General features: G+C 40.0%; 1 protein-coding gene across 1 annotated transcript; it reads right to left on the bottom strand.

The window, feature by feature from the left end:
* Positions 1-450: 450 nt before the first annotated feature.
* On the bottom strand, positions 451-26,325 carry LOC137259981 (uncharacterized). Its single transcript, XM_067797646.1, has 3 exons — positions 26,143-26,325; positions 3,272-3,686; positions 451-1,808 (listed from the first exon to the last, which is right to left on the bottom strand). The coding sequence occupies exons 1-3, from the start codon at positions 26,323-26,325 to the stop codon at positions 451-453; spliced, it is 1,956 nt and encodes a 651-aa protein (XP_067653747.1).
* Positions 26,326-26,522: the final 197 nt, after the last annotated feature.

Below are 26,522 nucleotides of genomic sequence, written 5' to 3'. Positions count from 1 at the left end.
TTATAATGCAAGCCCACGGTGACTTCAACCCGACATTCAAAATCCAAAGGCGTGCAATCCAAATCAACCGAAGCCCTTAACGAACCTTTGAGCATGAGATTACCTTCTTCAATCCAAAATCAGTTCTATTTACGTTACACCCAATGTTTCTTCTTCCGAAGATGATCTCAGATCCTCGTATAATGTATAGGCCTCCTTGTAGTCATGAAAATTAACACTAACACCAGCGGTCACCACCTTACCTGTTTCCTCGAACAACGTTCCTTAGGAACCATCTACAAGATAAGTTGCATCCAAGGTGATATACCGTTCTACATATTAACCGGCATATAACTACCATAGACGTCTTCTAGGAACCTCTAGGGAATGCTTATCATTAAGTCAATATGATACTTTTCATTTATGCCCACGTGCATAGTCTATTATTCTTTCATTCTGTGTTCTCATTACCTACTTGTGTAAAGTGTCGGAGCACATGCAATGGGTCTGTGGACAGTTACCCACAGCACAGTTTAGACTGCACCAGTCCCACATGTCTTGTCGTTCAATCCACACCCCCACGGGTGTACATACCCGTTCGATGGGGACCTCCCCCCGATTGGAGTTAACGTTTGGGATGACGTTAGGTCCATGTGCTCCCGCTGCAGCATTGATTGGCTTTTCTGCACCAAATGACCCGTAGTCACCATCTTTAGACTCAAAGGGTGATTCGGGTGGCAAGATGTTCTCGGGGTGGTAGGGCTGGGGGTCTGGTTCTCCTCCCATCCAGTAGGGGAGATGGGAAAAGGGACGGTCCCTCCTTCCAAAGTAAATCCACCAGGGAAATGTTTCTGATGTCTGAGCTGGCGTTATTGTTGTTGACGGGAACGTTGTTGTAGTCGTAGTTGTTGTCGTTGTTGTTGGTGGTGGTGTTGTTGTCGTTGTAGTCGTAGTGGTTGTAGGAACGGGTCCTCCCCGTGCTTTGGATACAACTCTATTGCTTGTGTCGGTATCGTCTATTGCACTGTCGTTAATCTTGCTGAAGACCTTCCACAATCCAGCTGAAAGACTATCAGCAGGTGCTCGTACCCACCACGGTAACATCTTGGGGGGTAGCTTCTTCACTGCGGGCATAGGTGTGACCGTGACACGGGTGATGTCCGTGCGGTGCTTTGACAACCACTTCCAGAAGTTCACTGGCTTCTTCGTCTTTGACCTGGGTGTGGTGGTGGGTCTGGTTGGTAGGGTGGCTTCCGTTGGGCGGGGTGTGGACAATGGGGTGGGCCACGTTGCACGTTCCGGGACTTCGCCGTCGGGGAAACCAAATGGTTTGGGGGTTGTTCGGGGATTGATGGGGAATCGTGGGGCAGGCCGGATTGGCGGTTGAGGCTGGCGTGGGAAAGGAGGGAACAGTGGAGGTTGAGGTTCCTGTGGGTAGAATGGTGGTTGAGGAGGGAGCAGTGGGGGTTGTGGGGGGTAGACTGGGGGCTGTTGGGGGAAGAATGGAGGTTGTTGGGGAGGGTACTGGGGAGGAAAGAGAGGGTGTCCTGGCACCTGAGGTGGCTCTTGGGGATATGAGGGGGGCGTTGGGGGTTCGAAAGGATGTTGTGGGGGCTCGAAAGGAGGTTGAGGGGGCTGAACAGGAGGTTCGAATGGAGGCTCTGGTGTCTCCACAGGAGGTTCCGGGGTATCCGGGTAGAAGGGTTCCTCTGGCCAATCAGGTTCCCCATTACTTGGATTGATGGTGATGTCAGAACAAGCATAGAACTGTTCCTGCTTGCCGCATCCAATACACGATGTTCCGTCTGGGTCCTGCCCCCAACTGTTTGCTGAATTGGAAAATAGTAACGTTAAGTTAATATGTTTCATCTTTTGTCTCACGAAACATTTAGCTATGTGGAAGCCTAATTACAAAACATCAAGGTTAACACCCACATTGAAGGTGTGAAGCCAAGTTTTGTTGTCCTTGCCTTGTTGTTTTTCAGAATGTTGATAAAAGCTACGCAGAACCCACTCATTCGCAAATAATATTGTACTGATGTGACCAAGCTCACGTTTCTTTTTGCATTTCCCATAAGTAGTTTTTTACTGAAAAACTCTTCAATAAGTTTTAAGCAGGGTGGCTCGGTGGTTCGAGCACTAGCATTTTAGGCTGAAATTCATATTTGTTTCCACCCAATATGAAGCATGTCTGTGATGCGTCGTGAATATTGAAAAAAGCAACATAAACTGCAAGTAACTTTAAACACCTTACCCATTCTTAATGATACAAGTGGGGACTTACACAGTCGCAATACCTCGGTGTGTGTTCATGATATCAATCACTGGTTCCGTCTTATTTTTTCACGACATAGCTACAATATTACTTAGTGTGGCGTTGGTCAATATACTACTGAGCTGCATATTTGTTAAAATGAATAATCACGTCTTTTCACTTAGGACCTGGATAGACGCTAATAATACCCACGACCTTCCAAACACATTTCTGGTATAACGCCATCTTAGCAAAGAAAACCCGGGTTCGATTCCCCCACATGGGTACAATGTGTGAAGCCCATATCTGATATCCCTCGTCTTGATATTGCTGGTATATCGCTGACAGCGACTTAAAGTCTAGTTAACAAGTGAGTGAGTGAGTTTAATATTTACGCCGCTTTCTGCAATATTCCATCCAGATAGTTTAGTTTTACGCCGCACTCAGCAGTATTCCAGCTATATGGTTGTGGTCAATAAATAATCGAGTCTAGACAATTCAGTGATCAACAGCATGAGCATCGATCTGTGCAATTTGGGAACCGATGACGTGTGTTAACCAAATCAGCAAACCTGACCACCCTATCCCGTTAGTCACCTCCTACGACAAGCATAGTCGCCTTTCGTGGCAAGCATGGGTTGCTGAAGGTCTATTCTACCCCGGACCTCCACGGGTCTCGAAAAACTATTAGTAATAACAATAGAACGTATAAATACGCATATACAAGTATGTCTATAGATATATGAACTGATGGATGCATGGGTGGATGGATGGATGGATGAAGGGAGACAGATGGATGGGTGGATAGAAGTGTTGTAACTTGAGATTAAAACTTTTCACCAAAGAACACATTCCATTTCTTCTGAAGATTGGGTCTTCAAATGTGGAACCTAACACACTGCAACACAAAGTCTTGATCAAACCCCCTCAGCCTCCGACGGACGACTGAGTGACGTCTATGTTACGTACTCTTTTGGCTCTTTGTTTTTACTGTCAAAGCGTGCTGCCAAATATAACCCGTGTTAGGATCACACTTACCAACATTCCACTTCCACTGAAACAGACAGTTCCTGCAACTGATTCCCCATGGTAGCCTGACCTTCACAGTGTACGTCCCGATCTTGTACGGCTCGGGGAGGTACCATCTTGTCTCCCCGTCCTCGGTCTGCAGGATGTGCTTGTCTAGGCATGCGTGAGAAACCTCTCGGAAGTTACCACTTTCATCCCTCTCTATGTCGTCTTCATCCGGGTCATCGTAGGGACACAGCCTGAATTCGTACCAACCTCTGTGATTGGCTGTGATGTCAGTGGTCACTTCGATGACGTCACCTTCATTGTATTCCCGCGTAGGGGTACCGATGTAATACCTTCCACCCCTCTCGTGAGCTCGTGGTGTTGGATCCCAGGGATCACCGCAAACACCGCACGTGCCGCCAAATCTGTTCCAGAGTTGCTGTAAGCAAAGACAATACGATGAGAGTCGGACATAATGACTAATCATGTGTACACCTTGTGTTAAATCAGATTTTATCAGAAAACAGTGTCAACGTGGCAAATTATTGCTTTATGGAGTGAGTGAGTTTAGTTTTACGCCGCATTCAGCATTGTTCCAGATGCATGGCGGCTGTTATTTTCTGGATTTTCTGTGAATTACGTTTACCTATGTTTGTTGTGCTCAGACAACCCTATTTCTACTGTATCTCCCCAGTCATGATTCAGGTTAAATTTACAGGTCCACAGCAACTTCTGCTGCTTGCAAGAAGAGTGAGTGAGTGATGCTTTCCGCCGCTTTTAGCAACATTCCATCAATATCACGACAGGAAACAACAGAAATCTGCTTCGCATTGTTGCCACGTGTGGAATCGAACTTGACGAACGAACTACTAGGCGGTGGTGAACCTAACCAGAGTGACTGATCAGATGACTGAGTTGTTTGTATCTTATCGTCGCCCAATAATGCTTATCGGTGCTCATGAGGTCAATCACTGGATTTGCTCTTGGACACTCATTTCGTTCATCGTTTCATGCTTGTTCTTCAAGCCCCGTTACTGCTTGAATGTTCTGTCGGTATTGTTTTGTTTCATCACCTGAGTCACGATTAAAAGGCAAAGACTAAATACTCTAGTATTGCGTTTGACACCCTCATTTCAACAATGTCATGCACCGTATCACTGGTCACTCCATGCCCAGATATTTTAGTTGAACGCTGGGGTAGCATTGTGATTAAAACATTCGCTATACCACCATGACATTGCTGAAATATTGCTAAAAACAGCTCGAAACTAAACTCACTCGCCCGTTCTGCTCACAATATTTGGGTGATCATTCGATCCCTTATTTCTCGGAGATCAATTGGCAATCACTTGACAGACATTTCGTCATCAGGGTTTATTGTACTTAATAATTCGAACAAAAACGTACGTGTTGTTTGCTTTTGGAGTCGAGAGAAACATGCAATCGTCTTATCAGTACCCTGTGTTTGAGTGTATGCATGTTATAAACTGCGACTTCGCACATCAGTAGGCAAACACCACTTACTCCGACAATTATACATATATATAGTTCCTCCATTCCAATTCCAAGCCCCAAGCCCTTTCAAAAAAACTTCCTTTATTTGTGTAGCATTGTCGATGGTGACAAGAACTCAATAAACTACATTCATGGGAAGTAGGACAACCACAAACAGTTCTGCATTTTCCCATAAGTTATGTTTCAGATACACGCGAGTTCATATGTGACCTTCGTGCAGGTCAAACAGCAGTATCCTGACCTTGACCTCAAAATACAATAAAAAAAAGCAGGAAGCTGATACAATTCGCTATTTGACCAACAGTCTGCCATCGATACATATTGTGACAAGCGTTACTGGCTCACAACAAGAACATCCCGAAATATAAAGAAATGCCCTTTCACCAAACATCGTAAGTCCACGTCAAACCGTTCAATCACTTAGGTCAAGTCAAGGGTCACTGGGTAAACAGCGTATTTGCTTAGAGAATTAAATGAGGTCGAATTGACACGTTAGGCATTACACAAAATAAAGAGGATACCTTTTAAGGACGAATGGACTGCCTACCAGCGACAGCAATGAAAGAGCAATTGTTCCTCGAGTGTAATGGTTCCGCCTGGATAAAATTCCATCGGTGTTTATTTCTCCTTACACCGAAAATGTGTAAACGTGTAAGGCTCGAGGGTGTTAATCATTTCAGTCGGAATGTCCTTTAGCTCCTTGGAGAAATCAAACCAACTGTTTTGTGCGACATTCCGGTTCCGAGTCAAGGTCAAGATGGATAACGAAATAAATGAACTGGATGTAGAATTGCTGAAGACGGCAACATCAAATCTATATCATGAGTCAGTGAGTGAGTGTTGTGTGTGAGTGTGGTTTTACTCCGCAATTAGCAATATTCCAGCCACATCGCCGCGGGGACGGTAGAAATGGTTTCACAAATCCATATCATGAACAGAGTGAGTAATTGTTGGTGTCAAAAAGGCAACATGGTCAATGATTGTTGTCGGCATTGCTGGACACGAAATAAACCGTGATCTGTTTAATCCCCATTTAAGACACATCCATGTCGTACATCGTTTAAGAGGTACTTTGTTGCATAGCAACGGATACAGCGAGATCAAACAGGCACCTGTGTATCTTGTTATTATCTTGTAAGCACAGTTTCAATATCAATGCAAATGTCAGGTTTTTAAATGAAAGTACAGGCTATCTTATGGTAATTATTGGATTCTCTCACTTAACTACAAGATAAAATGTATAAATCATTTCCAACTGCATCATTAGTCCAGATGCATTGAATATTGTACGAAAGAGGAACTGAAGTACATGCTGCCGTTATGACTACGTTTGATCTACTAACACTTGTGTAGACGTTTAAATATGGTCCGCTACTCTAAATGTGTCAACTTCTTTCGTAACTTTTGTTCAATCGATCACAAACTTTCAAAGAATAAAAACGTATACCCTATATCCACGTATGATGTGATATTGAACAAGGATAAAGGTTGAGTCTGAAATTGGCTTCATGAAGAAATATCTGAACTATACGCAAATATTACATCATAGTACTGAAAGTGTAATCGGAAACTTTTTTGTTTACTCGTGTTCATCCGACTTCCCCTCAAGGAAATGGCCTAATATGTACAACAATGTTGACGTATGACATGACAACCGATGACCGATTTCTTACAAAATGGCGGCTTCACTGACAGGGTACATAGGATTTGCGAGCACACTTCCCTTGATTCAGGGTTCGTTTGAACATAAATGTGATATGTAAGTGATCAGAATTACTCTGACTGTCTGTGTGTTGTTATATGTTTTCATCGTCTTCATTGTAATTATATCGTTCTGCGTGATTTTGGTTCTGTTATGGCGTCGCGCTGCCCGGAAATTTTGACAATTACTAATGAAGTGTCAACTCTTTGCATTGTATTTAATTTTGATTTCGTCTTATCTGCTATGATACCCTTTCCATACATAAATATATTGAGTCATTCAAAACAATGAATAGCCGGTTGGATGTCGGAATGTGCTGCACACTGTAAAATCGAAATTTTTGTTTGTTTACATTTCAAATTAGGATAACGTTTGTTTTCACACCCAGTATGTTTCGTTTCATTTTACACAATGTGACCGGTACTGCGTTGTTCTATTTTTGCCTTGATAGAACAACTAATAAAGGGGATTGGATGGTACTTTGTGTCTTAAGCCAGGTGCCGCTCTGATTACTGTTAGGTTGACCTGTCGTCCATAGATTCCTTAACACACAGAGTAATCGTTTCTGTCTCTGGTTCAAAGCCATTATGATACATCAAACTGAATACTTTTTATGAACTGAGTTTAACCTGTTGGCGATATCGACACTTATTGATCTTAGTTGTTTAAAGGGTTCGAGTCATTAGGGGCTTGTATGGGCGAATAATTCGATACATCTTGGAGTTCGACAAATCATGTTCGAGAGAAACAGAATAAATAAATACGAGTGTATAACGAATTCGAGAAGGCAAAAGAAAATTGAGCTGTTGCGGTTACATATGACAGGAACAGAATAAATAATTATAAGTGTACATGTATAAGGAATTCAAGGGGGCAAAAGGAAATTGTGCTGTTGTTGTTGTTGTTGTTGTTGTTACTGCCGTTAACATTAATAACCCATAATCCGGGGCTAAAAAATCGCATCGTCCGACGCCCGGGACAAGTAAGTTTTCATTTCGGGCAGTCAAACCTGTTTTTAAAACGGTCCCTTTCAGTTTGTCGATTCATAATGAGTCTCTTTTGACTTTTTCATTCTAACTCAATAATTTGCATATGTTAACAAAATTTTAGGATTGTATCTTGGGAAACGTATATGGAAGTCAGTACAACAAGAGACACAAGATATTTGCCTCTCACTTTCTGTGTTTTCTTTCTGCATTGTTTAAATTTTCATATCAGATTGTAATACAGACAGTGCAGGCGCGACATGCAGGGTAACTAATCCACCCACTACAACGACATGTATACACGCGAGTTAACCAGGCAACCCCAGATCTGGGTTTTTTCCTCAACGAAGAGACATTCTATATGGATAGATAACTTCTTTTGTACAACAGATGCGTCGTTTCGGTGTTGACATCTTTACCGAAACGTCGACTCGCTGCCATGAAAATATTGTCTATACATAAAAGTTCTCCATCTTCATCATCCCAGCTCCTAAATGCCATTTAAAGTATCTGATAGATCAGATTCCATATCTCGTCACATCAAGGATCGAATTCGATTCCGCGAACAGGTACAACGTGATTCCGCGAACAGATACAACACGTGGACCACTTGCCTAATGTCTGATGTCGCCCGTGATATTTAACAAGGAATAAAACAATATCCATTCATTTTCATATCGGTATGGTCGCAATCCCAGGTTAAATTCACCTGTGTTATTTTCTCATCACAAATCATTTCTCTTTCATTGTGCCGGCTTCAGATATTTCAATTTGCACAGAGCCTTTTTGTTCGAACCCAAGCACAAAATAATACAACAAACAAGTTTTTAGTCCGTATCCTAAACTAAAGATCCAAACTTGGAAAACAAACACTTTTTACGTCCTCTGCCTCAGAAGCACATCACCAAGACACGTCGTTCAACAACAAAACCCAGCCTGAGCAGCACCATCGTCGGTTTAAGTACGTATAAAAAAACAGGTATGCGAATGTGCATAATTTGAGCAATTCAGTCCACCCAGTCTGCATAAAGAAACAGTCCGCCAAAGCTCCCAAATTCGTCAAGTAGCAGAGTGCTCAAACACACTTGTCGAGCCACACAGAAACATGTGTCATCCTCTCCATTATCTTTCAAACAGCCTCTGTATCTTTGGTTTTATTTTGAGACAGACTTTGGTAAATATACATATGGGGAAAAAACATCTAAAATGGCTTACAATGCTGTTGTTTTTAATCGCCTTTGTGCTACAGATCGTGTAATTCTTTATGTTCTTCTAGCTTACGTGTTTGTTAACGTTAGGAAGGTAGCATTGCATGAAATAGTTGTTTAAGCTGAGTATTTCACCACTGTGGACTTTGTGGTAGGGATTAAGCTTTTCTAAATATACTGAACAAGACAAGTAACGTGACATGGTGTATTTGGTGCATGTAAGTTAAGTTATAAATACACCACGAGTTTTCGATTATGGACGGAAGCAAGAATTGTCATATTTGGGACGACAAAAGCACATATTTGATTTTCGTTTTGCTGAAACTATCAGAGCCATTTTTTTGGTTCGACCAGTCAAATCCTGTAATTATCCACCAAAACGTTCTTTCAAGAGTGTTTACTCTGCTTTTAGCTATATTCGAGCAGAATCACGGTTATTTCAATTGTATGGTCAGATGTAAGAGGTGTTTTAGGGGGACGACGAAAGTACTCATTTGGGTTCATTTTGTTTTTGTTTCTTTGTTTTTTTTCGGACTGAGATTGCCAGACTGAGGCATCAGATTGTCACCACACCGTCGTGATCTAACCCATTCCATTAAATTGTAAGTCTGATAATTTACTGCCTAAATCCCACTGGGTGCCTACGACCCTCAGGCCTTTTTGGAAGTCGTCACATGCGTCGTAGGTTACATTCGTGCTTGCACTTGCACAGTAAAGTACATATTCTTGTATTGCTGGTTTTGAGTCCAATCCGTGTAGGAGGAAGGAGTAGATAAGTCGATAGATACCGTTTTTAGATAAACAGATTGACGGCGAGAGAGAACGACAGACATAAATGAGAGAGAAGATGAGAGACACAGTAGGGAGAGAGAGGATGCGAGAGACAGTCAGGAGAAAGAGGATGAAACAGACAGTAAGACGAGAGGGTGAGAGAGACATAAAGGAGAGAGAGGATGAGATAGTATAAAGGAGAGAGGATGACAATGACAGTAAATGGAGAGAGGATGAGAGAGACAGAAAGGAGAGAGAAGATGAGACAATAAGGAGAGGATAAGATAGACAGGAGGGAGAGATAGGATGAAAAAGACAGAAAGGAGAGAGACGAGACAGGGCGTGTGTGTGTGTATCTGTGTGTTTGAGTGTGTCTGTGTATGTTTTGATACTGCTGACAGAAGTGTTTAACCCACCTCAGTCACACCTCACCGGTCGTTGTCCAAACACCGTAGTCCACGCGTCACTTCCAACTTTGTCAAGTTTGCTGAACTGGCAAGTCAGTAATTGACCGGATGGAGGAACTGTCCCTGTGAATGACCACAATGTCCAAATCGAGCCCAAGCCACCAATACCTCGCACTTTCCTAACTAGTGTGATGACAATCTTGTTGATCATGCGGGGAAAACAAATTCCAAGGCAACGACCGGCATTCGTTGTTTTCCGACGCCATACACTTTTATACAAGGTTGGTGCAAAAGAGGAAATGACCACGAATTTTGATTTATTTAATGAGACAAATTCGAAATTGTTGCTCGTCCTTACTGTGTATATACATACAGAGACGTTGTTTATCAACACAGTCGGAGACCTGGTGGGACTATATGAAACAGCACCTGTCTAAACATATTAATTGTTAGACAAACAGATGAAGTCACATACGGGAGACTATGCCCGTCTCAGCTAAGTCAAACTGCCGTATGGCCTTTGGAAATGTACAGAGGTGACAGGTAGAATAATGCTGTGTGAAACCACACATATCCAGATACATCTGCCTATTTGAGATATTGATGTAATGGACAGTGCACTGGTATACATTATCTAAATTGCACACCTCTCAAATCTGATTCTAATGGGACTCAACATTTTGAATGTTCCTTTCGCAATGTTGTCTGAAGTAATTGTCGTTTTGCATTTCTTCCTCCTTGAACCGTGAAGCTATACCCGGGTTAGAATAGGCCTTCAGCAACCCATGCTTGCCATAAAAGGTGACTATGCTTGTCGTAAGAAGCGACCAACGGGATCGGGTGGTCAGGCTCGCTGACTTGGTTGACACATGTCATCGGTCCCCAGTTGCGCAGATCGATGCTCATGCTGGTGCTCACTGGATTGTCTGGTCCAGACTCGATTTGTACAGACCGCCGTCATATAGGTGTAATATTGCTGAGTGCGGCGTACAACTAAAGTCCGTCAACTCACTCTTTCTTCTTGAATTCAGTATAATGGAGACAAAATTCGTGCTGACATAGTAGCCTCAACCATAAAGCTTCATCCACAATATTATTTTTAAAATTTTATTATTTTATTATCTTTATTAGGACTGGTGCATCATTATCAATAATAATTTCCAGAGACGTTATAAACATTATCAGTATTATTGCGGGTAACACGACATCGTCAACTGGGTATCCTCCTACACTTTTTGAAAACTATTTTCCTCCAAAATTACTCAACCTAATACCCCTGTTTTACCCAATAATTGCGAAATAGTTAAAGGTCACATGCAACCAAAAAATCAAACATAATTAAAACACATTTATCACTTATTCATGACATATAATATACATTGCTGCTTTTAAGAAAACAAATAAACAAAATTATAAGCGTACAATCGCGATTCAAAAGTGCAATATTTTGTACTTGGGCTTACTTCCCCCGAAACGAAGCCCTCGGGAGACCAAACCCAGTCATAGCGGGTGGATATGCACTCAAGTGTAACGACGGCTTCCGATTGGCTGTTCCATTTGCTGACGTGCTGAGGGTTCATGGTGTGTACAGAAAGATGATCTATTTGATGGGCATTTTAGAAGTATAGCCAGTCACAAGAAAGTAAGATTCTTTGTGGATAACAACATCTTTTTGTGTAGTTGATGCGTCGTTTCAGTATGGATTCATATACTGTTGTCAAGCAAAATCATATACACCAAAAGAAGTCGGTATCCATGAAGAATGTATATAGAGATGTTGGGTTTAAAAAATACATGTTCTCTCAATTTGCGCTCGATCCAATAAAAAATCATGTCAGTAGAGATGGTAAACTACTGTGTGGCTGGAATCTGTCATTCGTCCAAGTACAAAACAGGACTGGAATCTGGAGTTTGCACAAGTTTCCGTCAGATCCAGTCATCCGAATAAAATGAATGTAGTTTGTTTGCAACCCACAGACATAAAAACATGTCATGTGTATCACACGTGCCTAATTACATAATGTGGCACACACGGGACTCGGGTGCAGGAGTCATAAATCAACTTAATTTCTTTATGTCGTATAGTCTGATAGGTGTTAAGTTCAAATTGCACGTGGTCAATGATTGAAGCTGTGTATTGCATGTTGTCTTTAGCAGACAGGCAGACAGACGTGCAGGTGTGAATAAACGAGACACTGAGTTTTCTCTGTGACAGAGACTGCTTACCACAATCAACAAGTTGTTTTACGTAACGAGTAGATTATGTACTTGTTTGTGTACACAACCAAGACTAGACTACTGCTCACGAACTTTTTCATCAATGACCTCCTCAATTTGCTAAATGACAGTGATATCGGCGTTGACATAAATAATGCCAAGATAGCCTCACTAGCATATGCTGATGACTTAGCACTCCTGGCGGAAAATGAAAATGACCTTAATGTGTTATTAGATATTCTTCATACCTGGTGTTTGGAAAATAAACTTAACATTAACAGTGAAAAGTCAAAAATTGTACATTTTAGGAACCCGTCCCAACACAGGACGAAGTTTGTCTTTAATATTGGGCCAGAAATATTAGAAGTTGTCAACCGTTATACCTACCTTGGACTCCTTTTAACTGAAAATTTAGATTTTAAGGCAATGGCAGGTACAGCGGCCAAATCTGCTAGCAGAGCACTCGGCTTACTTATATCAAGGTTTAAGTTATTGGGGGGTATGCATTATGATACATATACCAAACTGTATGACAGTATGGTATGATCTGTTCTTGATTATGGCTCCGCCATATGGGGTACCTATGATGTTTCTGCTGTTAACGCTGTACAGAATAGAGCCATTAAATTTTTCCTTGGCTTGGGAAAGTTTGCCCCTAATGTAGCCATCAACGGGGATATGGGTTGGATACCACCCAGTGTTAGACAATGGACAAGTGTTGCTAGGCAATGGATTCGTTTTAAATACATGCCTGACAGAATTAACAGCTTTGTTTTTAAGTGGGCTGAAGTTAAAGCGGGAATGAGTATTAGAAATTGGAATTTTAGACTTAGAAAAAAGCTCAGTGACCTTGATATGGGGTATGTTTTAAATCCATCCTATAGCCCAAGTAAAAACCTGATTTGTACAGAAGTAAAAACTAAATGTATGGAAGAGTATATTTTAAATTGGAAACATCGGTTAAATCTCGAAGAAGGCCGAAGGGGTTTAAACAAGCTAAGAACATACAGGCTTTTTAAACATGACTTTTACCCTGAACCCTTTGTTACCTGTAATATGCCTAGGTGTTACCGATCAACTATGGCCAAATTTAGGTGTGGTGTAGCCCCAATAAGAATGGAAACTGGGCGATATGAAAACCTACCTGTTACAGATAGGAAATGTTTCAATTGTGCCGATCGTGTCGAAGACGAGTTTCATGTACTGTTTCACTGTGATGTATATAAGGATATTAGAGAAAAACTTTTCTCGTTTTGCTATTCCCGTGATGAGGACTTTTATGATTTAACAAATACTGCAAAAATGCTGATATGTCAAAGTGCCGATATTTTTTATTATTTTGCCAAAACCTGCTTTTTAATATTACAGAGAAGGAAACGTCTTTTATACTCATAATGTTTTACCAGTTGTATGTTTTTACTACATCTTATATATGCTTATAGGTTTTACGATTTGAAACGACTACTGTCTCTCATAACTCACATTGAGTGGTTCTGTACTTTTACATATGTTTTATATCTGTTGTATATCATGCTGTACAGAAGTGAGACACAAATAAACCATTGTCTGTCTGTCTGTCAGACGCTGGGCATGCATACTGTTTCAAGCTCCGCGAACCTATTCACTGCGCATGCGTCATGGACGCAACGCAGCACAGCTGTTGAAACCAGTTTTCCCCCCAGCGCTGGGGGGAATTTAGTGAAACGTTTGAACTCCGATTTCGCGGGCTTTTTTTTCATCGCGTTTTTTTCAACTTTACAGGTTGAATTGGCATTTTTTTATGATTTGTTTCGGTAAGTGCACACCGAAAGGTACCAGAATCTGCAAAGTTGTGTTTTACGTTGCATGTGACCTTTAAATTAATGTCTCTGATTTCAGGGGAATGCATTCTGCCTTCAAGAATCAAGGCTGAAATGATATTCAAAGCGGCATATCTTTTCACTCTCTTATCTTTTATCAGTAATTTAGTAAATATAAAACAGTATCATTAGTTTCCGAGATTTGACAGCCTCATAAATGGGGTTATCCTCATACATTTTTGTGAAAAAAATGATATTTATATTTCCTACACAAATTATTGAATATATTGTTTAATCAAACAATGAAGAAATAATTAAGTTAAAGATTCTGATTTCAGGGGAATGCAAGGCTGAAATGATATTCAAGGCTGCATATCTGAGTCTGCTCTGCAAATTCAACATCATGTTTACCCTCAAGAAGATGTTCTCTTACGTGACTACATAATGTATGAATGTCACTATTTTTGCTTTGACCTTAGATAAAATCCCAAGCATTACAACAGCTGTAATTCAAATAGAACAGAAAGTAAAGAGAACAAAATGACAATTGTGACAATGTTTTCTGAACAAAAATACACAACTTACAAATGGCCCTTTAGCGTTAAAAGAGAAACAAAGCCCATTTGAACATGCATGCCCGTAATAAAAATTATTCTGAATCTGCTATGACAATAATGATATAGTTTCACTCAATGACTATACAAATAATTTGGACGCTTACTCTAAAAAATGAATTTTGTCAGTTTGCATTCTGAGCAAATACTGCACTGTTTAACCGCAAGCAAGTATGTGAGCGTTCTCTTTCAATGATGCCTCGGACATGCTTGCTCCACCCTATACCAACTATCTCATCGCCCCTATCATCCAGGAAATCACAATGCCTGTGAAAGAAGCTGTCAAAGACGACACATCTCGTTTACGAACGTTGTTTGGGATGAAAGGGTCACTGCTGTTGGTTTAGTATTGCGTAAAACAACCCGAAGCTTTGATGGATTTAGACAAGCGTAGATGGGCGGGAAGACGATCGAGAAGTATGAACACTTGTAAACACGTGTTAAGAAGAAAGCGATCAGGAAAATCCTGTCGAAGACCCAAGTTTGTTTTTATCATAGCCCCGTTAATTCTAATATGAACAACGTCGTGGAGAAGTTGACTGTCACGAAATTGGATTAAAATTACTGAGATGAAAAAATTGCGATTTTGTTAAACATTTTGGCGATATCGTCCGCAGTTAATTTTTTGTCTGATCTTGACATTTGCAGACGGTTACTAAGCGATGTCATTTGACAGATGCATTCCATATTGTTTGCCTCGAGGTGAATATTAAATATTGTTCGGAGGTGTTGAAGTCCGGGCTTATGAGTTGTGTGGATTCAAATTGTAGGAATCATTTGAAATGTCAAAACGATTATGAGAATCAGTAAAGATTACAACGACAGCGAGGTTCACTTCTCTATGCAAATAGCAGCTCGCAGCGCACGAGTGTATTGTATTTGTGTGGTAGTGGTTGACACGAGCAAACCTGGTTTGCATTTTACATTCATGTGTTTTTGTTTCTTTTACACAGATGATGTTTTATATATTCGCAGTCACTGCAGTGCATGCTAAAGGCGGAACCACATCCAAAATCAACCATCCAACGTCGAACGAAGAAGTTAGAAGTTAAATATTTGGTGGTTTCAGCATTTTCGAGAAACGTTTTTAAAATCATAAAACCCAGATCTCATCATTCCAAGAAATATTGTTGATGCCAGCCGAGATGAAGTGAAAGAAGCAAGATCCTGCAAGAGCCAACTTCACAACTTCGCATAATGCCTGCTTTCCGTACATCTCAATCATCAACACGAGCATTCTTACTATACAAATCAGACATTTGGCTCGTCCTGCTCCTCTGTAACCTCCACAACCCCAAAACTAAACCCCTATACCCCCAAACCCCTAACCCACGGGCGATTTAACGGGTCCTGTGGTTTGTCTGGTTTATGTGATTGGGAGGTCTTGATCCAAGTGTGGATCAGTGCTCTCTGAAAGTCAATCACTTGGCCAGCTTATGCTCGGGGTATGGTGGGAACCTCATATTACTGGTCTCTGCCCTTAGCTGAGAATTTTCAGGAATGGGTTTGATAGTATTTGAAAATGATGCCCAATTGTACGAATATTCTTGAAAAAGAATGGTAGATTTTCACCTATGGAGGAAGTAAAGATAATTTTATGGGTCATCAATTCTAAGATACAATTGAATGCAGATACGTTACAATATCGCAAGTAATAAATGGAATCATTCATAACTCGGATGGGAAGCTTAAGAAGTCTGCGGTGGTTGTGTGTAGCTTTACCATTAGATAGTAGGTAGTTCAGCTCTTTCATCAAAGTGGACAAATCAGTGGTTGATACCATGAACAACCTGCCATACAACCAGTGCACTGTATCAGGTCACGGGAAAAAGTTGGGGCTTACCATAAACAATCGTGCACAAGACAACAGCTGTAATCTGTGTGACTTTCAGACTTGAAATTTCAACGGATAGAACAAGCCCAAGCAGACAGAACAGAGAAATAGAGTTTATTGGTTTTACTGGATGAAACGTGTCGATTTTCTAACCCACAGTGTCGCTAGTTTAGAGGCTTGTTGCTTGTGGTCTGTTTATGTGACATTGACTTTTTGGCCCATCAAACTATACAAGCAGTTGTCATAATTTCATAACAAATACAACGGTCTGTCTACAGCATACAGTCAGTTTGACGACATAATCCCCGAGAGTCACCCGGGTGTTACAAAACTTAGGAATGCGGAAAGACCGGTGTTCAAGAGGATGATACAAAAACAGAAACTTGAGGCGTTTGCTGTGGGATTCCCCCGGATCAAGACACTGACTTGGACACACGTGTTAGCGTGAGAGTGTGGCATCAGTCTCCGGTGGCAGCGAAAACAGACTTAGCCGTACCTCCGTGTTTAGATGCGGTTACGGTAAATGCTAGAACTGTTACCGAACTGCTTGGGCAAATAGGTCTAGGGTGGCGGAGATGGAAGAGTACAGGATGCACCTCGTGGTCATTTGTAACACCTTCCGAAACTAAACCCCTTCCTGATTCTTGTTCTTTTTATTCGTATCTTACTCCCATTCTGGAATTAGCTTGACCCCTATCGAGTGCTTCCTACCTTTTGATAGTTCCCTGTCGTCCTTTTAGAGATGGTTGCGTGGGAACGTTTGTCAGTTGGAAATAAGTTTCAAATTACTTCTGCTTCAAACTTGAACCCGTGAAATCCGAATTGGCGTTCAGAAACCATGCCTGTCGTAAGACGCGACTAACGGGGAGTCGGTGTTGTTGACACATATCGTCGTATTCCCTTGATCGATTTCAATCTGTTGATCACTGGATCGTCTGGACCATGCAGGCGCTATTATTTACAGAACGCCAGCATACAGCAAACAGTGCTTTGACGTCGTGGAAAGGGGGATACAGGGAAGTGGTATAACAATCACACTGAAAAATGTTATGTTCTCTGTTCTTAATCGACGGTCATATTGTGAATGATTGTAAATAATCCGCAGACTATTCGTAACCGAGAACTAGCTTTTTAGTTTTGGGCATATAGTTAAAGAGAGTAACGTAATTTGAAAATGTCTAGGCTGTGACTATACTCTGTAATTACATCAGATAGCATATTTAGCCATGATATATGATTTGAAATGATTGACAGCGATAACATTTAGCTCCCATTGTGAAAATTATATTCCTGCATTAATGATGCTGTCAGCAAATGCAGCCTGAATATTTCTTATAAAGGACCCATGTGGGCATTCGAACCCGGGTCTTTGGCGTGACGATTGAACGCTTTAACCACTGAGCTACCCCAGTTCTAACGGATGAACACAAAACCGTAGCATCATACATGGTTAGTAATATGTTTGTACATTGAAAACTAATGCGTAAATGAGTGTTAATATAGCACAAGAACTATCGTAAATCCAGACGCTGACATATTGACATCGCCGGTGTTACTGATGTCCGGATGAACAAATCTTTGGTACTTAGTAATGTCTAAACATGGACGTTTGAGAATTTCCTTGTTTATATTCGCTGCAGTGTCTGCAGCAAACGGTGCTTGTAAACAACCTGAGATCAGTTCCCTAATGCGACCGTACCGCAACGACAGCCATAAAGCCGCAGTTAAATTATAAGGGTTGAGGCGGTCTTAAAGCTACGATCGATTTGTAGAGCAAGGCCGCGGTGTTTATCCAACTGGATAAACTTCACCCTAAACAATATATTAACAAAGGAAATAGTTTCAAAACATGCTAAAAAGGGAATGATTTCAATATGTTCAAGCATATTTAAACTTACATTACAAAAACGAGATATTCCACGATTTGTGAATGAGTGCTGTTTTACGCCGTTTTTAGCAATATTCCAGTAATATCACGTTTATGGACACGCGAAATGAGTTCCACACATTGTACCCATGTGGGTTCATCATGATGACATGACTGAACTGTTTTGAAATGAATTTACCTGTATTAAAAAAGAAACCGTGGTACATTTTGTAATGTATTTCATATAAACTTCTGCCTGAATACAAGGGAAAGCAAAGTGCAAAAGATATCGCCTTGGCGTATCCCACTAACATATTCCGTGGTTGTCAGCATGATATTGATTAAGATGTCCATCAAAAGAAAAACAAAACAATTAAACACAATCGTGTCGATCGTCAGTACCTCAGCAGCCAATGTTTACAAGAAGCATTAAAAAACAGAGTCACGTGACATTATTCAAACATGGCGCCTTAATTTGAATTTACGTTTGACAAATTATGCAATGCTTGGACACTTGGGCGTGGAGGTGATGATTTTAGCTTGTAATCAAATACGGGACTGCACGAAGGTCAGTAATACTCAAACAACGGGTCTTGCCTGTTCGCTGTGTTCGTTACGACATATGACAATGACCTTGAAACGGAATACGGTAAGTCATTAAGGAAGACGGAAGTTGCAATTTTGCTATAATTGTGCCGACGACGATGTCGTGGTCATTACGACAGGAGCACGATAGATTCTACACAGCCCACGTTGACGTGAATTTGAAGGAAAGAAACTTCCACAATGATGTGTCACACAGTTTGAATCGATATCTGCACTGACATTTTCATTTACCAAAAACGATTCTGATCATAAATATAAACATAAACATGATAGATATAACTGTAGTTATTGATACTAAAAATGTTAAAATAGGCCAATATGGACAATATTACGAAAATAGTACAATGACATCATTGTACACTACAGCAACTGGTGCCAGTAATTTTTTGGAAGTTTTAGAAATATTCTCGTAATACCACAGCAAGGAACTTCTCACACTGAACCAGTAGAAAACTGAACGCGGGTCTTTAGCTTGACGAGGACAACGCTTTACCTTGTTGGCTACATCTTTCATTCATCACGTTTGAGAGCATTTGTCAATGGTTACAGCTGTATGGTTACAATGCAGATCCAGATGACATTAGTGTAAGGCAAATGAATATTTTCCCTATCAAGATATCGATGAGTTTGTCATTTTCATTAATACAAATTACAAACTAAACTCACTCACTCCCGATAGCCTATGTGTACACCTAAGATGAACTTTGGAGTTGTGTTATACATGGGTTGGTCAGAATGAACTATATGGTCTATCCTATAGTTTTCAGCTGACTTTTCATTGTCAACCTTTAAGACTGTTGCAAACAACACGAAAGACAGATTTCCAATCGGTGTTCATTCTACACCTTTTGATTCTTCCATTATGGAGAGTGAGGGATCGATCTTTTTCGTAAGTGTATTTTACATCAAGGCAGATATTTTAACCCTTCATGTTTCCATTTCAGAACATTCATGTTGCTCTGAAAGAGTTTAAAAAGGTGAACGTGGCCCTGTATAAAATGTTGAAAAGGGGCATTTTAAAACAGATTTGACATTTGAAAACATGACACACTTTATATTCTTGTATATTTTTACATACAGTCGTTCAACTTATAAAAGCCTTTCAGAATTTCATTGGGCCTGACATTTGTACATTAATGGAACAGCAAGAACAACGATAAGAGGAATGGTAAAAGAACAAGAGTGAGTGAATTAATTTAGTTTTACGCCGCACTCAGCAATATTCCAACTAACTGTAAATAATCGAGTCTGGATCAGACAATCAAGTGAGCAACAGCATGAGCATCGATCTGCGTAATTGTTAACCGATGACATGAGTCAACCAAGTCAGCGAGCCTGACCACCCGATCCCGTTAGTCGCCTCTCACAACAAGCATGGTCGCCTTTTATGGGTAAAGAGAACAATAAGAAAACTATATCTTATATTAATATTTTTATATTACAGAAAGAAATCTGTACATACTTTAACATTTGTATAGTATCTTTGGTGTATAAATGTGTGTGAAAAGAATCAATACAGTTGCCGGTATTGTTACATTCTTTTCCTATATGGTGTGCATTCCAGTTCAACCTTCAAGGGTACCCTAGTTCATAAGGCGTTCCCGTTCGATTCCCGACATGGGCCCAATCTGTGAAACCCATTTCTGACGTCCCCCCTCCGTGATATTGCTGGAATTTTGCTCAAAGCGGCGGAAAAACATACTCACTCACTAGAAGTTCAAGGCTATTGTTCGCTGCATGGACTGTCGCTCTTGTTCAGATATATAACCTTGATTTTTATGAGTAGGAAGAAAGGGCGAGAAGAAGAAACACCTGTCCCAGTTAACATATTTACCATTCATCTAATTCGACATAACTCATGTGCTCAGGGTATTTGTAAGGTTATTTAAGTTTCGAGCAGGTTAATCAATACCCCAGGCCAATAAACAGGGCATAAGCACCAGATCTTGTTTGGAACTCTGCCGCACAAATATTTAGTCTCATAATGAAAGGGAATTCGAGGATTTCACAGTTTGACGAAAGCGGATTTTATAAAAATTGGGAGTAAATATCAAATTTAGGCTTGACCTTTGTTTTGAGGAGACTTGATAACGGTACAATGCCAGTCTGCATATAACGTGCGCTGGGTTTGTTGAAAGGTCCGAGCACAAAGCCGGTGACCTTGAAAACTCGACATCTGCTTTGTTTAGGTCTTAATAATTTATTTCATTACGTATGACAGCAGTTCAATTGATTTGTACACAAAGAGAATATTTCCCTTTTCAATAAGCTTTGTGAAAGATTATTGCGAAAGAAAGAAATAGTTTAGAGATGTTCTTATGAAAGTCCTCAAGTTCACAAGAGCTCGCAGTTTGGCGAAAGTAAAGGCTGTTGTTCTTAGAGTGACTAATTCATCATATACGTGGCTACAATAAGATGAAACAAGGTCGGAACTCGAACAGTTCGATAAACATGAATATGACGTCACGACTGAAGAAAGACAGCTTGAGCAAAATCTGTCAGACCATTAATTTGAAAAAGAAACATTGATTTAAAAGGTTAAATTGAAAGTGGAGTCGGTTTTTTTGATGACATTTGAGTAATTAGATGGATTTTGTCAGGATGTTGCATTAATACGCATTGTACAAAGTGAAAAGGGGGAAGGCGGGGAGGGGGGTGGGGGGTTGGGGGGGGGGGGGGGGGGGTTGCAGAAACGCAAATAATGTTCACTTCACGCCAGTAATGTTCAAAGTAGCGTTCAGTACATAGGGCACATTATTTGTGATTATTGAAAATTGTGTTATCATTAATATCGCACTTACACTTTTGTGACAGAATGAAGATTTAAAGGTCACGTTCAAGCATCAAACATAATTAAAAGACAGTTATCCTTATTCATGATATATATGAAATGCATTGCTGGTTAAGGAAAAACAAATAAACAGAATTATAAGCGTATAATCGCAAATCATATGTGCAATATCTTGTAATTGGTTTTACCTCCCTCGAAACGAAGCAGTTGCGATACCGAACCCAGTCAGAGCCGGTGGGTGTGCACTCAAGTGTGATGAAGCCACTTTACTGGCCACTGATTAATTTGCCGATACGTTTAGCCGACTCTTTGGATATAGCTTATAAGCCCGATAGGTGTTAATTTCAAATTGGACGTGGTCAACGATTGAAGCTGTGCATTGCATATTGTCATAAGCAGACAGACAGAGAAATAGGTGTAAATAAACCAGACACTGAGTTTTCTCTGTAACAGATTCTGCTATCACAATCAACAGGTGTTGGTGTTTTTATGTAACAAAAGCAATGCACAGAGGTAAGACTTTTTTTAGCATGCTTTTCTTGCCAGCAACTCATGCACGAATATGTCACCACTCACTTGTTGTGAGAAATATGTTTACTTGCTTCGGCCATTTTGGGCATTTTTACGTTAAGTTACTACTCCGATATTCAACGATAATCAGTCGATATTTAGTGAACGATCATCGATCTGTATAATCTATATCGATAGCAAATCCTAATAAACACCAATAATGTTCCGTACGTGCCAGTATTATCCAGTTCATGTCGATAATGTTCAAAGTATACAAAAATATTTACTACCCGCCAATAATGTTCAGTACATACCGGTATTGTTCAGTATATAAAATAATATTCACTACATGTCAATAATGTTCAATGCATGCACATCATAGCATCAGTACAAGTGAATAATCACTCGCAAGGGTTCTTCTCAAAGAACACGCAAACAACAATGTTCCACCTAATCAACGACACCAAGGACGAAAGACTTTACTTAAACTGTCAGACTGAGTTAATCAGACAAAGCATCATTACCCCCAACAGCGTGGTTCCCTGTGTGGTAACCTTCAAGGTTACATACTTATCTGTAATCATTTATTTTGGGAATAAACTTTCTTTCATTTATTTCGTCACGCCTTGACGATAGGTAAGCAATGATCACATAGCTTCAAGCTGCTGCGGGCGAGGAGATCCGACATCCGAGCTATTGGTAAGTGTTGTGCTACAGTAGAGTGTATAATCCTATACTGTCCTTCTATCTAAATATAACCGCTGACACTCGAACATATATTCATCCAAGGGATTAAATGTTTTCACGGATGTTTGACAATCTTTTTTCTTTTTTTTTTCATTTTGCAGACGTTGCTCAACTGGACACGTTAGAAAAATATAGGCATATTTATTCAAACATTCTTTGTCATATACGAGTTACCAAAACCTTTAGCATGAATAACGTTCAAAATTTAACAATTTCACAGAAATGGGCATTTTGCAAAGAATTGTAGTTTTAGCATATTTTAAAAATATTATTTTATTTCACAGGTCTCCGATCTTTAAGTAAATGAGCGAGTGAGATTTGCAACCGTGAACCACATAAAATGCTTTCTGACAAGTGAATGCTGTGCTCCACGCAGGTCGGAGAATTTATCATTTTGGAGAAACACAGGCTTGGTGTTGACAAAATTGTTTCTGTGGTTGAAGGTTTAAGTACCCCGAAACACTGACATAAGTTATAAAGTACATTGGGTGAATTCGCTCAACATTTGATTCCGCTTATGGGTACCCGTTAGGAATCTACCTCCCATCACAACGCTTATGCTTGAAAACCCCATGTATAAACTTTCCTGCAATAACAATATAGTTTAGTATATTACTTCACAAAAGAGTGTCCAGCCAGAAACTTATGGTCGTGGTTCGAATCCAGTTATGGTTCTTTGGTATAAAGAGTACTATATTAGTGGTAAAAAGCTAAGACGTGCAGTGCATATTCCAGCATTAACCTGGCAATTTGTGATAAAAGTGGATCACTGTTCAATGTGGTGTCTGACCACTTAATTGTACTACAACACAACAGACGGAGATATAAATATGGTATCTCTGGAATGTCGTCACTGGAATATACCCTGCCCACCGTGTACCATCCTCTTAATCACACGGTCCTATACCCTACAGGTCTAGATCCAGAGACCGTGACACAAATTATATCAATCAGCACGACTTGTAATACCCACGACAGCAGGCATTACCACGACAGAACACATCTGCTTCTTCCAGTGTCTTTGACCAGTAATGACATTCCTGGAGGTATCATCAATTAGATGTAATGCAATACTATTTACGAAACCTAGAGCGACCATTGGATCTCATTATATTTCGTATAATACAAACAGCTTCACACTAACTTAAGGTTCAAACAAACAATATGCAACTAACAGAATCTGAAACTATATTAAAATTTGAAAACATATCTTTATATTTGTTGAAATAATAATATAGATCTTCTTTTAAGCTGTTTAAATATACCGATATTTGTTTCCACGAAAAGAAAAACAAATACTCCAATCTGTAAATAAGAATAACGATATCAAATGAACTGTTTACCTAAGGTTCCTGTTGTCCAAAGAACGAAATACCCGAACAAACCTAATTGTTAATGCGATAATTTCGAAAATATGCGCCTACTTGCACAAGAATATTCAGGACTGGTATCTGTTCTTGTCAAATGTCAGTTTTATATCTCACGTGATTAGTTAAAAGCAGAGATTATGTATAGAAATAAAAAGCATTTTACACAAAAATTTAGAGCTTTTGTGCATTTTCCTATTAACGTTTGAAACCATGTTTGTCATCAAGGTGGACTGACATTTCTTCCAGCTTTGTTTAAAATGTCACATTTTGTCGGGTTAGCGTTATGTCAATTTGATATTTTCCATAGGGTACTATCAATTTGATATTTTTAAATTTCATACAGGAAGGTGTTTTCTATAAAATGCACCACGTCTTCACATTCTTTCCGTTTCTAATACATATACAACATTTCAGTTATCTGCAATACCAGACATATCATACTTCGCTGCCCCCCAAAACTGTAAAAAAAACATGCAATAATCGTTATATCCCACATTCCTGATAACTGTTGAGTTATATAAAAGTCGATGGTACCATATGGCATATGATCCTTAATTATAGCTTTCTGAACTTATCAGGTCTGAAAACGTGCAGCAGTGATCGCAATTTTAGATAATTGTTACGGTCTATATAAACAGACGGGGCAAGTGACTCGCCCCGGCGTATCCCATTCTTCGTCACGTTGGCAAACGTTCGCAATTTGTTTGTCACTTGTGTAAGACGAGCAACGTTCCACAAAGAATTCTTTTAGGTAATATCACACAGAATTATAAACGGTTGTCAACAGCAACGCCCTTTCACCATAAACACTTCTGTCTGACAGGTGTTGGGACAAGGATTAAACTATCTTTTTTTCATTCTGCCTTGCCTTTTTGTTCCGTTAGAGCTTAGAAAGGAAAATGCGCTAGAAGCATATTTTAAAGGAAATTGTAATCGCGAATAAAATCATGCACTTCCCTCACTGCGGTTATTTATACCACGAATCATTATGTCTCTCCCCGTGTTGATTAGGTTATCCTGACAAGTACAATACAGTCTCCCCGAAAGAGATGTTCAGAATGCTAATGTTTAAGGAGAGATAACTATGACACGACATGCTCCCATGTTCAAATGATTCACGTTAAACGACTAATCAGAGAGCACGTATATAAGATATTAGTTACAATCTCATAAATTACAGCTGTAATGATAAGAGTCTAATTTCAAATTTAGTTTCATCGATATTAACCCTACCTACTCCATTTAGTAAGTGTTGCTCCAATTATAACATATAGCATAAATACATACGTGTAATATATTTTAACATTTCGTTTGGGCAAATTGGTTTATATGTGTTTTTCAAAATGTGTACTACCATGTACATCGAGAAATATATTGTAAAAAACAGTTTCCATATAACAAGGTGGGGTTGGTTTTAAGGCCACTTTGAACATGTCAGTTTTATAAGGACATATGTAAAGCTGGTCTTGGGAATGAGATTCTAATCCCCTGTGAAATCGAACGAAAGTATACTGCGTGGAAATACTATCTGGTAAAATTATGTGGAATTATGCATTGAGTGCGTTGAGTGGAACGGTGCACTGACATGTTTCTAATTTTCAGATTTTCAGATTTCAGGTTCATGGTAGAGGAAATCCTTAGGTCTTCCTTATTTGATGGTGGTCTCGGACGTTTGCCAGTTTAATGGCACTTACGAACACGTATATCAGCTGACAAAGCCAGTACCATGATTCGACGAAAGACCCAACGTAATGCAAGTTGTAGACGCTAACACCTGTGATTAGAAACAAGACCACGACAACGGTGCTGAGAAAATTGGAAACATCATCAAAGGATTCCAATCTACGATTCTAGTGTTCTGGGAAGTTGTACATAAGACGGACGTCTCATCTGGATTATTTGTTTTATTGTCTATGACTTATGAAAGTAGAATATTAATTGGTTTACCTACCGTTTGACCTCCGCAGTATCCCTGATTATCGTCATAGTCAGCCTGGGGTACCTCGAAGCCGAATCTCCACATAGATGCACGTGAGGGTGGGTCTATCAGTCGCCCATGCCCGTCAACCTTCCCCAACAGCAGTGAGGAGAGAAAAGTCAAAACAACAGACACTGCACCTACTTCCATTTTCATTCTAAAGAGTCTCTTGTTGTGTCCCTCATAAAAAGTAGCAATGTAAAGTGTCTTCTACGACGTCCGCGCGATGTTAATTAGAAGTGTCTTCTCCGAGGTCCGCGCGATGTTAATTGCAAGTGTCTTCTGTTACGTCCGTGCGGTCTTGTTTCGCCGAAAGACGGCCGTGTTTTGAATCAGTATCAAAAACACTTGTC

This window comes from Haliotis asinina, chromosome 13 (assembly GCF_037392515.1).
Source record: "Haliotis asinina isolate JCU_RB_2024 chromosome 13, JCU_Hal_asi_v2, whole genome shotgun sequence".
In the NCBI taxonomy this organism is placed as follows: domain Eukaryota; kingdom Metazoa; phylum Mollusca; class Gastropoda; order Lepetellida; family Haliotidae; genus Haliotis; species Haliotis asinina.
This window is presented reverse-complemented; position numbering and strand designations above follow the sequence as displayed.

Coding starts and splice junctions, on each gene's coding strand:
- LOC137259981 (XM_067797646.1), bottom strand. CDS start 26,325: ATGAAAATGGAAGTAGGTGCAGTGTCTGTTGTTTTGACTTTTCTCTCC. Junction 3,687..26,142: donor GATACTGCGGAGGTCAAACG/GTAGGTAAACCA, acceptor CTTTGCTTACAG/CAACTCTGGAACAGATTTGG. Junction 1,809..3,271: donor TCAGTGGAAGTGGAATGTTG/GTAAGTGTGATC, acceptor TTTCCAATTCAG/CAAACAGTTGGGGGCAGGAC.